This window comes from Xiphophorus hellerii, chromosome 20 (assembly GCF_003331165.1).
Source record: "Xiphophorus hellerii strain 12219 chromosome 20, Xiphophorus_hellerii-4.1, whole genome shotgun sequence".
NCBI classification, from domain to species: domain Eukaryota; kingdom Metazoa; phylum Chordata; class Actinopteri; order Cyprinodontiformes; family Poeciliidae; genus Xiphophorus; species Xiphophorus hellerii.
The window spans coordinates 18,900,728-18,913,414 of record NC_045691.1 but is presented as its reverse complement, the minus strand read 5'-3'; the positions used below and the strand labels follow the sequence as shown (position 1 = coordinate 18,913,414).

The window sequence follows — 12,687 nt, the reverse complement described above, 5'->3', positions numbered from 1 at the left end:
GCTATCCTATTTTTTGTAAAACCGTCAAAATTCAAATGACAAAATAAAATGGTTATAGTTTAAATGCAGAAGATACATATTTAATTTTTTTTATATCTTGTGAGGTATTTATATATATTTATTCAGGCAGCCGTGGGCACTTCCGGTGTGTTGGCGGAAAACGCAACAGTAACTACTTCCGCGTTTAGCTCCCTCTGCTGAAACTGAGAAATGGTGAGAGAAATTTGACATATGTCCGAATAAAATGTCCAATTTTAACTATTATTTATATCAGATTTTTTGTGGTTAGTGAGTGTTTTGATATTACTTCCGTAGCTAATATAGACGGAGGTTATTTCTGTCCATCCTGTTGTCATTTGAGACATAGCTTCGCTGCTAACGATGGCTAATCGACAAGCTAAGAGAGATTTTAGGGTTTTTCCTAATATCAGGTTGTAGCAGGAGGATGTCTTTAGTTGTTTTAGTAGCCATCGCTTTGTAGTGACATATTATAGTAATACTTTTTAGTTTAAAACAGGGCTGCAACCACTTAAAGGAAAATTATATTTGGTGAAGCTTCCTACTTCCTTTTTCATTAGACCTGATGATGGTAATAATGATAAAATTGAAAAAGATGTCATGTATGTTTGCCGTCTAGAGCAGATTTCTCCCCATCATTAACAATTGTATGCTAAATATTTATTTAACCCATGCAAATAAAGGCGTTTCACCAGATTGCTTTTTATAATCTGTTTGAGTTCAGAGATTTAACCACCAGGAGTTTGTTTCAGGACGTTTATTTTAGCGTCGTAAATTAAAATGTACACTACTGAATTTAATGTAATAAAAAAAATCTAATTTCTTATTCTGGGAATTCAGAAAACAAACATGTACCACTGGAAATGTTTAGTCTTGAGTAATAAAAGGGGTCTGTCGTTATACGGTGTTCAGATCTGATTTCACTTATAAGTCATTTGTAGTTGTGATTATTTCAGTATGAATAAATGAAATGAAAACTTTCCCTCCTATTTGTTCGGTAATCCTGTGGGTCTGTTGTGTTATAGGAGGTGTTATCAGTTAATACACTTTGAATCCTCTTTAGACAAGAGGACCACTATGTGTCAGTGCAATCCTCCAAAACATTTCTAACGTAACAGAAATGGTCACTTTGGTTTTGAAGGGATTAGAAGCTGTTGGGAGGTTTCAAACACACCTGAATCACATGACTGAATTACTTCATCATGCCATCAGGTTTGACAGAGGCCTGGCAATGGGCCATTCATTTGCTTCAGTTGTGTTGGAGCAGGAATGCATCTAAAAGTTGCAGAGCAGTAGCAAGACATTTTGGAGGAATCAGCAGGTTAAAGGTCTCCACAGTCATTCTTAATACACAGAGTGAGAAAGTATCTTTTGGAGAGCTGGTTATTCATCAACCAGAAACATGTTGAATTCTTTTAAACCAGTTCAATGTGTGGTGAGGTGCATTCATTTTTCATTGGAAAGCATTTTTCCTCAGTTCAGCTTTTTGTTTTCCACCATCAGACGGCCACTCTGCGTCCGTATCTCAACGCGGTGCGTGCCACGCTGCAGGCCGCTCTTTGCCTGGAGAACTTCTCCTCTCAGGTGGTGGAAAGGCACAACAAGCCAGAGGTGGAAGTCAGGTGAGACAACCGTCACAGTTGAGAGAAAGATATTCAGTTTGCCACTCATGGTGACGTGCACTTTATTGGCGTTTTTGCTCGTGTCCAGGAGCAGCAAAGAGTTGCTCCTCCAACCTGTAATCATTAGTCGTAACGACAAGGAGAAGGTTCTGATCGAGGGCTCCATCAACTCTGTCAGAGTGAGCATCGCCGTGAAGCAGGTCAGCCAGATTTCTGTCCAGAACCGACACAACGATGACCAACACCTGAACAGCTTCCTGGCTTTAATGGATGCACATTTTATTTGCTGCTGCAGGCAGATGAGATCGAGAAGATCCTGTGCCATAAATTCATGCGCTTCATGATGATGAGGGCGGAAAACTTCTTCATCCTGAGGAGGAAACCAGTCGAGGCAAGTGACTGAAAATGCCATTGAAACTATGCATTCAGTTTTATAGCAGACATGTACAAAATACCTATGACATTGATTATGTCCTGTTAAACTCTTCTATGTCCACTCATGCTGTGTAGATACATTATTTTTTCTTTAGGAGATGAACTTTAGTTACTTTAAGATATTATTGAAATATTAACAACATTATGACTTACCGCCATCATGATGAGATCAGGAGTAATCTCATCATGATGGCATCTGGCATTAACCTGTCCATGTATATAGCCTTGTTTTTTTTAAGCTTTTGTTTCATAAATAAATAAAGTCAGTCAGGAAGCAATCTTTTCCATTAGTAGTGATATTCAGAGTGGAGCTCTGCAAGCTAAAATGTTCAGTCTTGACACTTTCTTACTTTAACAAACTGGTAAGTTTAATTGCTTAAACCAAAGTTACCTTTTTTCAAATATATAAATTTTAATTTTGAGCCTTAATTCTTTTTCTTCGTGCAAGAAACAAGTGAAAAATGTATCTTTGTAAGGATATGAGTATTTCACAGTACTAATCTCGAATATTTAATCATGAGATTTGTGTTTTGCAGGGATACGACATTTCTTTTCTCATCACCAACTTCCACACTGAGCAGATGTACAAGCACAAACTAGTGGACTTTGTTATTCATTTTATGGAAGAAATCGACAAGGAAATTAGTGAAATGAAGCTGTCCGTCAACGCCAGGGCTCGCATCGTCGCAGAGGAGTTCCTCAAAAACGTACGTCCGGTTTTCAGTTGCTCTTTCATTCCGTTTTCTTGTGCAGCATTTTCTGCAGCTTAAGCTTGAAAACGGCATCTTGTTTTATTTCTGCAGTTCTGAAAGCGAGCGAAGACCTAAGAACACATTCCTTTTGCAATACTGGCCGTCACTGTGGAGTCGACTCACGGCACGGCAGACCTTCACTGGCGTTATCCGCCAAGAGGAGAAAAGAAGATAAAGAAGTGCAGTGAGGCTGTGAGGGCCAATGGGGCTTTTTCCCTTTAACCTGAAACTTGTCCTGTGCTCAAATTATTGATGTTTGTGTTTAATATTCCCCACCACACCTTCATTTCTTGCTGTGAAAGGTCAACACAGCCTCTATAGTATTGAGCACAGGATGAAACAGATTTTTTTAAAAAGATAATTTAAATGTTTTTAAGTATATTTACATATATATATTATATGCACATAAATTTCATTTTGTTACCACAAACATTGAACCATGAGGGCAATCAGTTAATGTTTTATTTCACATGCAAACAGATGAAACAAATTTACACATCTGGCAATTAATAAAAATAAAAATAAAGTATACTTTGTAGTTTAGTGGTTCTTTTTCATCTGTTTCACATTTCCATTTCCAGAGCTGAATATTCAGCACAGTTACGTACAATAACATGATAGAGATGTGCATCTACCACACTTCATACTTTAATTCAGAAAGCAGACCAGGAACAGGACTGCAGATATATTTTCAGTTTAGTATCTAAGCATGAAAATCAGCTACGCTAAAAGTCCTTGATTTTACTGCAGTTGTCACATTTTGGATTATAGCAACAAAAACACATTTAGAGTCTTCTGTAGTTTGTCCTTCAGTGGAATGCATACGGTTGATCTGGCTCTGTTAGTTCTTGCGGCACCTTTTTTTTTTTTCCTTTATAGCTTCAGTATAAAATATAATGCAGTGAGTTAAAAAAAAAAGCAATGATCTAAAAAAAGAACACGTATTTGTGAAATACACCATTATGAGGTTCTTCTGGAGTTCTGAGTTTTTCAGTTGATTAAAAACATCTTCCAAGTCAACGGAGCGCTACAGTCACAGATGATACTGATGAGATTATTTTAGCACCAGTAACAGTGGTCCCACAGATAAGGAATAGATTTCTCCCAATAGAAACTAAAAGTACTGCACGGAGTCGATTGAAGCTGCAGAGCAGGCGTCGTTTACACCGAATGAGGTTCCTGCTGGAGCAGCGATTCCAGATATTAGAGGTGAGCTGGAACCGTCTGCAGAGCGTCTTCGGTGCTGCGCTGCACGTTCACGTTCTGCAAGAAGCAACAGAGGGACGGTCGTTATCACAACCTGTTAGATCTGAAAAGTACTGACACAGTAAGAGAAACTTTCAAAACTAAAATCCTGCATGAAGCGAATGGTGGGTATGATCTTATGAAAGAGGCTTTTAAATGTTAAACACTATTTCAGGTTATGTAAGAGAAATAATCTAAGCAGATTAATTTGTATATAGCGTATTAAATGTATATTATGTCCATTTCAAATGCAAATGAGCAAAATTAGACATTACAGACCACTAGAGGGCAGCAAAGGCCTTCCACTAGGAGCCTTGTGGTGTGTGGAATATGCATTTTCAGGCATAAGTGGCTTTGGTTGTTTCTAGGCGTAACTAGATGTATAAAAATCAGAGACAATATGAAGAGGCTGTAGAATACATTTAGTTGTCTCCAACCTTACTGCTCTGAATATAGTGCTGAAATTTTATGTAGAATGAAGAAAACGTCTTTAAAAATATAAGCCACTATGTCTGCTTTACTTTTGACAAAATAAATGATAATTTGGCCAGAAACAATAATTGAAATGAACTTGTTTTATTTATAATGCACAAACGTTAACAATGTCAACATAAGACAAATTACATTCGATTGAAGTATAAAACACAAACTTCGAAACTTAACAGCAAACTGAAAACATTGCTGGTAAATATCACAGGTCAACCGTTAACATTTAAAAACAATACTTAGCTTAGGCTCAAGGTGCAGCTTTAACAATGACTCAATAGGCAGGACAATTGTGCGTCGTGTGCAGCATGATTCAGGTTAAGATTTCAAATTGTATGTACAGCAGCGACAATAAATAAACTAAAATTAAACTTATGATGAAACAGAGAGGTTTGAACTAGAGATTAACCACAAGCACGCATACAAAGAAATACAGATGCACCAGTTAATTATCCAGAGATTGAAATATGATAGTTTTCTCTTTATCAGCTCTAATCTGCAATCAGCTGGTTAAATATTAATGTATGTTAAGTGCAGTGATTGTTTGTCCCACAGGACTCTCCGTACTGTATTGATTTGTCACACTTTGTTTATAGAAACACAAAGCTGAATTATTTTCCTAACACTGGAAACAAGAATGAAATGATGGGTCAACAGATTGGGCTGTTTTGTGATACATTCTTCATATTCTGTCACAACAGGAACGGGCTGAACTCTGACAGCTGAGCTGCAGGGGGATTCGGACCTGAATATGTAGGATGACGTGATGTGCCTCCTGAAGAGCTTAGGCACAAAGTCACAGTCTGTGTGTTTAGAGAGAGGAACCCCCACCCGACCCGACCCCGGCCCAGATCTGGACGAGGTTCACGGACGGCGTGAGGTTGATGACGCAGCGAAGTCAACGCTCTGCTGTCAGACTTCTCAGTATGCTGTTTGTGATACCCACCTCTGGTCGGTCTCTGTGTGTGTTCACAGACTCCACGCCTAAATACACAGACTCCACTTTACATCCTGAGGAGGAGAAAACAAATAGGAAAATAATACATTATTCAGAGGAAATAAGTTTTGTATAGGCACGATAATAACCTCTGTGCGCATCAGGCTGCAGCTGGTCTCCTTTAGCTCGTGATGAAGCTGTTTTCAGGATTTCTGAGAGTTTCACTGCTTTAATTTCAAGACTTCCTAGGACTCTTGAATTAAAATTTAAAGGTGTTGTATTATGTATTTTCCAGCCACGTAGAGCACAATCAAGTATGTTACCTCCAGCTGTTATAAAAATGCTAAATATATATATCAAACATGACTTAAAAGACATTTGACTTTCCAATTGGGCTTCCATCACTTTAAGAAGCTCCTGCTCTGACACTCTACCTTCAGGAAGTCATCACAAACATACTACTCCATGATGCCGTTTACAATCGTTCTTAAGAGAGTTGGACTGAGGAGTAGTTTGTATGATGAGCTCAGCAGACACACAGTTACACCAGGTGTTTGCTAGTTGCTGCTGCTGCTAGTCTGGTGGAGCTGAGTGAGAGAGGAGCAAGCGTTTAGGCACCCCCAATGGCTGCTACCAGAAATTCAAGGATTCTTCAAACATGCATGAATCTAAGCAACACTCCAGTTATGTTTTTGATGAGGGAATAACATTATAACATGACATAAAGCTTTAAGACTTAAATGAATTATAGAACATAACTTCCCAAAGAAATTTCTACATACTTAATAGCTGATAATATGAGAATAACTTTCGTAGCAGTTACTGATGACAAGTTTTGTCAAATTACATAAATGCCTGTTTTCAAGCCTAACCTGTTTCACACACACTATCCAACTACGAAGGAGCTGTTAGCGTAATGCAACCAGAACGCTACACTGCCTGAACAAGCAATACGGCAATTTCAGATGCGGAATGACTTCACAGGGAAGGCTGGTTGTCCACAGAGCTTATTGCTTCTCTGCATTATGAGGTTGTAATTTGTCAGTATAAAAAACATCTCAGTTCCAACCCAGAACTACACAGTGTAGAAGAACGAAACACTGTATAAAAAAACAAGTGGAAGAAGCTAAAAATAAACACATTTTTGACCTATAGTGGAAATTTTGTGGGGTTTTAAAACCTAAAATGAAGATAATCACATTAAATACCTATTAATATCGATAGCCTCTCAATATACAGCATAATCTGGCTGAAAGAATACTTAGAAAAACATTTATAAACTCCCCAAAAATGCTCACCATAAGCAACGGGTGTCAACTTTAAGACGGTGTGCAGAGGACACTTGAGATAAGGCAACTCATCTGTAGGAAAGAGAGAGAAGCAGAAAATCACAATAAGTCCTGGTTGGAGTTCACTTCAAACCATGAAGGAGAGGCTGTAATATAAATGTATATCTAAAACAGCTGTCGTTTTGTATTTAAAACAACAGCCGACTCTTTATAATTTTAAGCAAGAGTTATTAAGAGCCATTAAAGCTCTGGAGCTGCAGGCTGTAGGTTTAGATTGAGACATACTCATTAATTAAATTGGCCCAGTCAAAGCCCTGGCTACAATTCAGTTGAGAATCTGTGTAAGGACTTAAATGTATGCACTCACATGCACTACATTAAGTATCTGCTTGAGCTGGTTGCAAACAATTGTTTATGAAATGGCTGAACACAAATGGATGGCAGATTCCAATTTTTACTTGCATACAGACTTGAAACCATATAAAGTTTTCCTTCTGCTTCAGACTTACAATTCAAAAGATATGAATAGACACATTTTAAGGAGACACAGTCTCTCTTACGTGAAGTCTTGTCCAGGAAGTACGCCAGCAGGCAGCGCATCACAGCCTGGTGACAAATGACCAGGACATTCTCCTGTCTCTCCAACTCCATGATCACAGGCTCCAGCCGCTGCACCAGGTCTTCATACGACTAACACAGAACCACAAAATACTCAAAATATACCACAAAAAAACTCGTCTAACTCATGTAAAAAATACAGTAAAACATTCAGAGAAATCCCTTGAATCACCTCTCCTTTTGGATAGCGGTAGCGGTACTTGTCTTGGTCTCTCAATGCGAACTCCAGAGGGAAATGCTGCTGGATCTCCTCATACATCATTTCTTCACACACACCCTTCGTAGAAGGAAGAAAACAGATTTCAAAATGATACTTTGGCAATGATATCTCTTCTTAAGGGATGAGACCAGAAGTGAACTTACAGCGTCGATCTCGTTGAGGGATTTCCATTGTTCATATGGAATGCCAAGGCACTCTGCTGTCTGGATGGTTCTCTTCATCTGGCTGGTCCAGATCTTCAGATCCTTGATTTTCTGCTCTTCGAGGTAGCTCCTCAAGCGTTTAGCAAACTGCATGATAAGAAACCATTTCATGAAGATCTTGATCAAGTTTAATCCAGGAAGTTACAATCTCAACCATTAGGACAAATTCACTTTACATTCGCAAATTTTGCACAGACTTGCAATTTTCATCAATCATCGCAATTTTTCCACAAGTCTGACCAGTTATCTTAAAATGTTCTTTCCTTATTTTCTGACCAATCACTGAAATTCAGATGAATTTTGATCAGTCACCTTTTGCCCCTTTCTAACTTGTTTTTCGATGTCTCTTAAATCCGAAGCCGCAAGATGAAAGCTTGTGTGACGCTGACCTCTGACCATATGAAATTCTACTTTTGCACTTTGACAATTCCTCAGAACATTATTCTAACTGCATTAAGGGTGCTACTTTACAAAGGTACTCGAAAATGTTATTTTCACTTAAATATTTACTGTTAAAATACTTTATGGGGAGGTCGTGTGAAGCAATTTAAACTTTTTTGAAGACCACGTTGGGGCAAAACTAAAGCTTAAAAACCACAACTTTTTAGGAAAAGGTGCAGAAAATCTGTAATTTTAGGCCACAACAATCATAAAAAAACTTTGCAACATCCTGAAAGGGCTGTTTAATGTGACAGAAGAAAACAAATAATTGATAAATGGAAGAAAAATGACACTGGCTAGATAATTTGTGGAGTCAGATATTTCTACTTAGTGGCATTTCTTTAATCTTTACAACATGAACAAAGGAAAAATACTTTGCCAAAAATCCATGTGAAGTTCAGGGTAGAAAATGTTAACAGGCAAAGTTTTTTTAATCACAAATGCAAAATGTATAAATCTTTTGTACAGTTTTGGCTTAATTACTGCAGTGAATAAGTTCTTCTATCAGCAAACAACCTTTTGGAGGATTTTATGGTCTGTATGGTTAATGATTAATTGATTACTAAATTAATTGACAATTATTTCAATAATCGATTCTTCACAATGAATTTGATGAATCATTTCAGCCCTGTCCCTTAAATGACTAATAGGAAACTATGTACAATCAAGTTTCTTATGCCTTTCTTCAATGAAAGCCTAAGGAACGTTTTGCACATTCCTATATGTTTCAGACATGTACAGAAACTGACCTCTTTCCCCCTGGAAGACAAGCCGGAGTCTCCTCCGATGCGTCCCTTGATGTTGAGATCGCTCTCGCCATGACGACAGAGGTAGATGGAGCGTGGAGTGATGTGGATATTCATCAGGTAGTAGACGATTCGGCTCTGGACGTGGTCAACAACGCGGTTCACCAGGTATCGACGGCCCACATCCATGATCTTTATGTAAGACATGTCACTGAAAAGAGAGGAAAATCGGTCAAACTTCCTCAACACTGAGGTGATTTCATCATCGGGTCGGTTCGTTTGTGGATCTTCACCTGTCCAGATCTTCGTCCAGAGGCTGGTAGGAGGTCTCGTAACACTTTACTCTCTCCATGAAGTCTTCGATGGCCTCCTCTGAGCTGCAGTTCATGTAGTCTGGGTTTCCCAGCTTTACTTGCTTCAAAGAGAAAACAGCATGTGAGCGAAGGAAAAGCAGGAAGCAGACGTTGGCTGAATCAAAACAAACCCGTCCGCTCGCGTTTCTAGAAGGCAGATTTACACAGCTGCATATTATTTGATATAAACACAGAATCAACCCAAATGGTGCTCACCACGATGTTTTGTGCAATGACCTCTGGGTCTTCACACACAGACTCCACAAAAAATACCTGCAATGAGAAGAACATACTGTAAAAAACTTGGAAGCTATCAACTCGAAGTTAAAAGCAGATCAATCGATCATACTTTGAACCCGTTCTGTTCGGCGAACTTCATGATGGTTCCTCTTCTGTCTCTTGTCGTGTTTGTGGCGTCAAACACCTGAAACAGCAGGAAAGAATTATTACTGCAGCACTTTCACATAATTGCTGTGCAGCTGCTTTGCTTGCAGACATCAGGGAGGAACTGAAGGACTTACAGCAACTTGTCCTCCTTCAACACTCAGATACTGCCGCACGTCATTCAGCGCAGACATCGCACATTGACTGTGAAAGGACACAAGAGGAGATGCTCCTTAAAACAATTTACAGATGAGTCCGTCAGGACTCACTGAAATGTACAGAAATGGATTTGGACATTTTCCAAGTCGGGGTAAGTAGGGGAAAATGTTTCAGTTTTTAGAGTTTATTCCTTTCTCTATTGATGAATATATTAAATTCAGGATTTCAAAATTAATAAATGACTTTTTACATTGATTTCTATCTAGACTGCTTCATTTATCAGCAATCTACTCACCAAGAACAAATATAAAGGCGCACCCATTAAAAACTTTTAACAAGTGGGAATTTTTGTGCTTTTGTGTCCTCTGGGCCTCTTATATCATGATTTAAAACTGCATTGTGGTTCTTAAACTGCACACACTTTAGATGCTAAACAAAGCACAAAACTATCAGTGACTTATATTTCTTGTAATTTTCACAAACAAGATAAAAGTATCACAGATCAGAAAGTATCTCCATTCAGTCTGGATTTGATAAGTACAAGGGTTAAAGATTTTGAAATAGAGCTGATCCACGTTGGTCCAGATGCCAAAATAAAATGGAGCAAACGGCTTTTTCCCACATTGCTGCATGGGAAGCCAACAGTTTCTGATGATCTTTGTAATAAAACATCCTAAAACCCAATGGGGTAAAGGTTTTGTTTAGCGTTTTACAAAAGAATCTAGGAATTTAAGCTTGGAAAAAACTAAATTTCAAATGGAAAATCTGGCCAGCTCAGTGTCACTCTATTATGTTTCCTCTCCGCCTATATGTCTGAATACTTTAGATCCTTAAAACGTCTGTGAAAACTCACCGTCTGATTTTAACGCCCTCTTCGTTATCTGGACGGAAAAACTCGAAGGACTTGTAGATCTTCAGACACTCTCTCCGATAATCACCGACGTTGAACTCTGACAACCAGACAGTCGCGTTTCAAACCAAAGAGAGCAGCTGCTTTTCACTTTGCCCTGCGGATAATTGTCAGGATAACTTCTCTCATACCTTTGGTTGGCACTCCTATCCAGTTCAAGTAGCGGGTGAGCTTCTTTGAGATGTACGTCTTTCCTCGGGCAGGAAGTCCGACGGTCACGATGAGCGTTGGGCAGTTTGTCATGCACACTGAGGGAAGACGAGAAAAAAATGGAAAAAGGAGTAATTCAAGTATCTTACATTAAAGTGGCCATATTGTTATTACTACTAAGTTAAAACATATGAAAAAGTAGAGAAACAATTGGGCCCAGATTGGGTCCAATCAGACTTGTTAAGTGACTAAGCAGAGACATGCTCTTGTTAAATAGGGGCAGCATTTCAGATGTTGGACAAAAGCCAGGACTGAGCTTTACAGTTATTTAAAGTTCACAGCTTCTATGTTGATGCTCCAGGATCAGGGAAATATTTAATTGCAATACTACACCTGGACACTGCCATGTCAATATTTGAAAACAATTAACCCATATTTTCCTGCCAATTTCCTGGTTTTACCATTACACAACTCTCAGCCGGCTTTAGCCTCTCAGCTTAAGGAAGACTAGAGTCCATCCACAGAGTCCAAATATTTATAGGCAGCCCATAAATCCCCAGCCAATAGCGTCCAGGCAGTCCTTTGAAATTCAAATGTTGCACATATTTAACCACTGGGATCTGATAAAATGTGCAGCTCTGCTGGAGTTCTCACAGTTGTTGCGATTTTGCATAGTAGCAGGTTACTCAAGGCATAAACGAAACTATCAAGGCTTTCGCAAAAGCTCTCCACTTTTTATACTCAAAACAGATGAAAAAACTTTAAATTATGTTCTAGAGGAATAGTCAGATGTAAATGTGACTTGAAGGTTAAAATGTAGGTTGTGTAAATTATATTATGTCATTTTGGATGTACATATTTTCCCTTTATCCTTGTTTTATTTTATATATGTCTGTGTACTGTGAGCGCTTGAAAATCAAAGTTAAATTCCTTGTTTGTGAACACAATCTTGACCAGTAAAGCTGATTCTAATTAAAATAATTCTAGTTTATTTCATATCCTTTTATTAATGTAGGATTAAGGACAAACACATGTCTTCTAATTATACAAATTAAAATATTCAGAGTTTAACAGTTATTTTTATCTAATTTATGTTGCTGGTTCAACAGTGTTTTTTCTATATGGTTATATTTTTGCTTTTAATTATTGCGGTTTATGTTTCACTACGTTGTAAGCAATGTTATACTTTGTTCAGGACTTTAGTAAATTATGCTAATTTAAAATGTGATACAGAAATAAATTTTGACTTTATTTTATTGGTCAATCATTTATGCTCATTGTGTCCGTATCCGAGTCGCATTCATGCACTTTGCTGCTGAAAGTTATCTGTATGATAAAAACACAATTTTCCATGGCTGCTTGTTAGCAAATGGAGAAAATCAGAGAAATAACCATATCTTCAAAATTTATTTATGGCTAATCATTTAATAATTAACATGAATAAATTGAGGGTCAAGCAGTTTAAATGTTGGCTTGTTATCGTAAATCTTGAAATAAAAGGATGATAAATATGTCAAAGATTTAAATCATCCCCAGGCACTTTAAACAAAATGTTACAAAAGGTTTGACAGATCCATGAAGTTAGCCCTTACATAATGTTCACGTCCCTTTAGTGGAAACCAGATGCTGCAATTTGAATTAAACTCAAGTCAAGTCCTACTTGACGTTTTGGTGCAACAAAAATATCAAATAGGCACTTTGCTAGTTATTGGTATTGCA

The 12,687-nt window shown here is 38.0% G+C and overlaps 2 protein-coding genes across 4 annotated transcripts in view; one reads left to right on the top strand and one right to left on the bottom strand.

Moving 5' to 3' along the window:
* The first annotated feature begins 109 nt into the window (after positions 1–109).
* arpc4 (actin related protein 2/3 complex, subunit 4) lies at positions 110–3,363 on the top strand. Its single transcript, XM_032550533.1, has 6 exons — positions 110–213; positions 1,522–1,640; positions 1,729–1,840; positions 1,936–2,031; positions 2,612–2,782; positions 2,879–3,363. Exons 1-6 carry the CDS (start codon positions 211–213, stop codon positions 2,882–2,884), a joined length of 507 nt encoding a protein of 168 aa, XP_032406424.1. The 5' UTR covers positions 110–210; the 3' UTR covers positions 2,885–3,363.
* pfkfb4b (6-phosphofructo-2-kinase/fructose-2,6-biphosphatase 4b) overlaps positions 3,276–12,687 on the bottom strand; it is a 23,744-nt gene continuing 14,332 nt past the window's right edge. For 2 of the 3 annotated variants that reach the window (XM_032550527.1, XM_032550528.1), the window contains exons 2-14: positions 10,950–11,066; positions 10,762–10,858; positions 9,887–9,953; positions 9,715–9,789; positions 9,582–9,638; positions 9,306–9,427; positions 9,016–9,223; positions 7,766–7,912; positions 7,575–7,679; positions 7,345–7,474; positions 6,794–6,856; positions 5,505–5,569; positions 4,031–4,090 (exon numbers count right to left, since the gene is read on the bottom strand). In XM_032550527.1, coding sequence (XP_032406418.1) covers positions 4,031–4,090; positions 5,505–5,569; positions 6,794–6,856; positions 7,345–7,474; positions 7,575–7,679; positions 7,766–7,912; positions 9,016–9,223; positions 9,306–9,427; positions 9,582–9,638; positions 9,715–9,789; positions 9,887–9,953; positions 10,762–10,858; positions 10,950–11,066 — 1,313 coding nt within the window. Of the gene's footprint in view, positions 4,091–5,504; positions 5,570–6,793; positions 6,857–7,344; positions 7,475–7,574; positions 7,680–7,765; positions 7,913–9,015; positions 9,224–9,305; positions 9,428–9,581; positions 9,639–9,714; positions 9,790–9,886; positions 9,954–10,761; positions 10,859–10,949; positions 11,067–12,687 lie in introns of all 3 variants that reach the window. The other variant, XM_032550526.1, reaches the window with a different exon arrangement.

Bases quoted from the DNA above. Each gene is read 5' to 3' on its own strand.
- arpc4 (XM_032550533.1), top strand. The intron at 1,641-1,728 runs GTGAGACAACCG...GCTCGTGTCCAG, and splicing joins AAGCCAGAGGTGGAAGTCAG to GAGCAGCAAAGAGTTGCTCC. The intron at 2,032-2,611 runs GCAAGTGACTGA...TGTGTTTTGCAG, and splicing joins TGAGGAGGAAACCAGTCGAG to GGATACGACATTTCTTTTCT.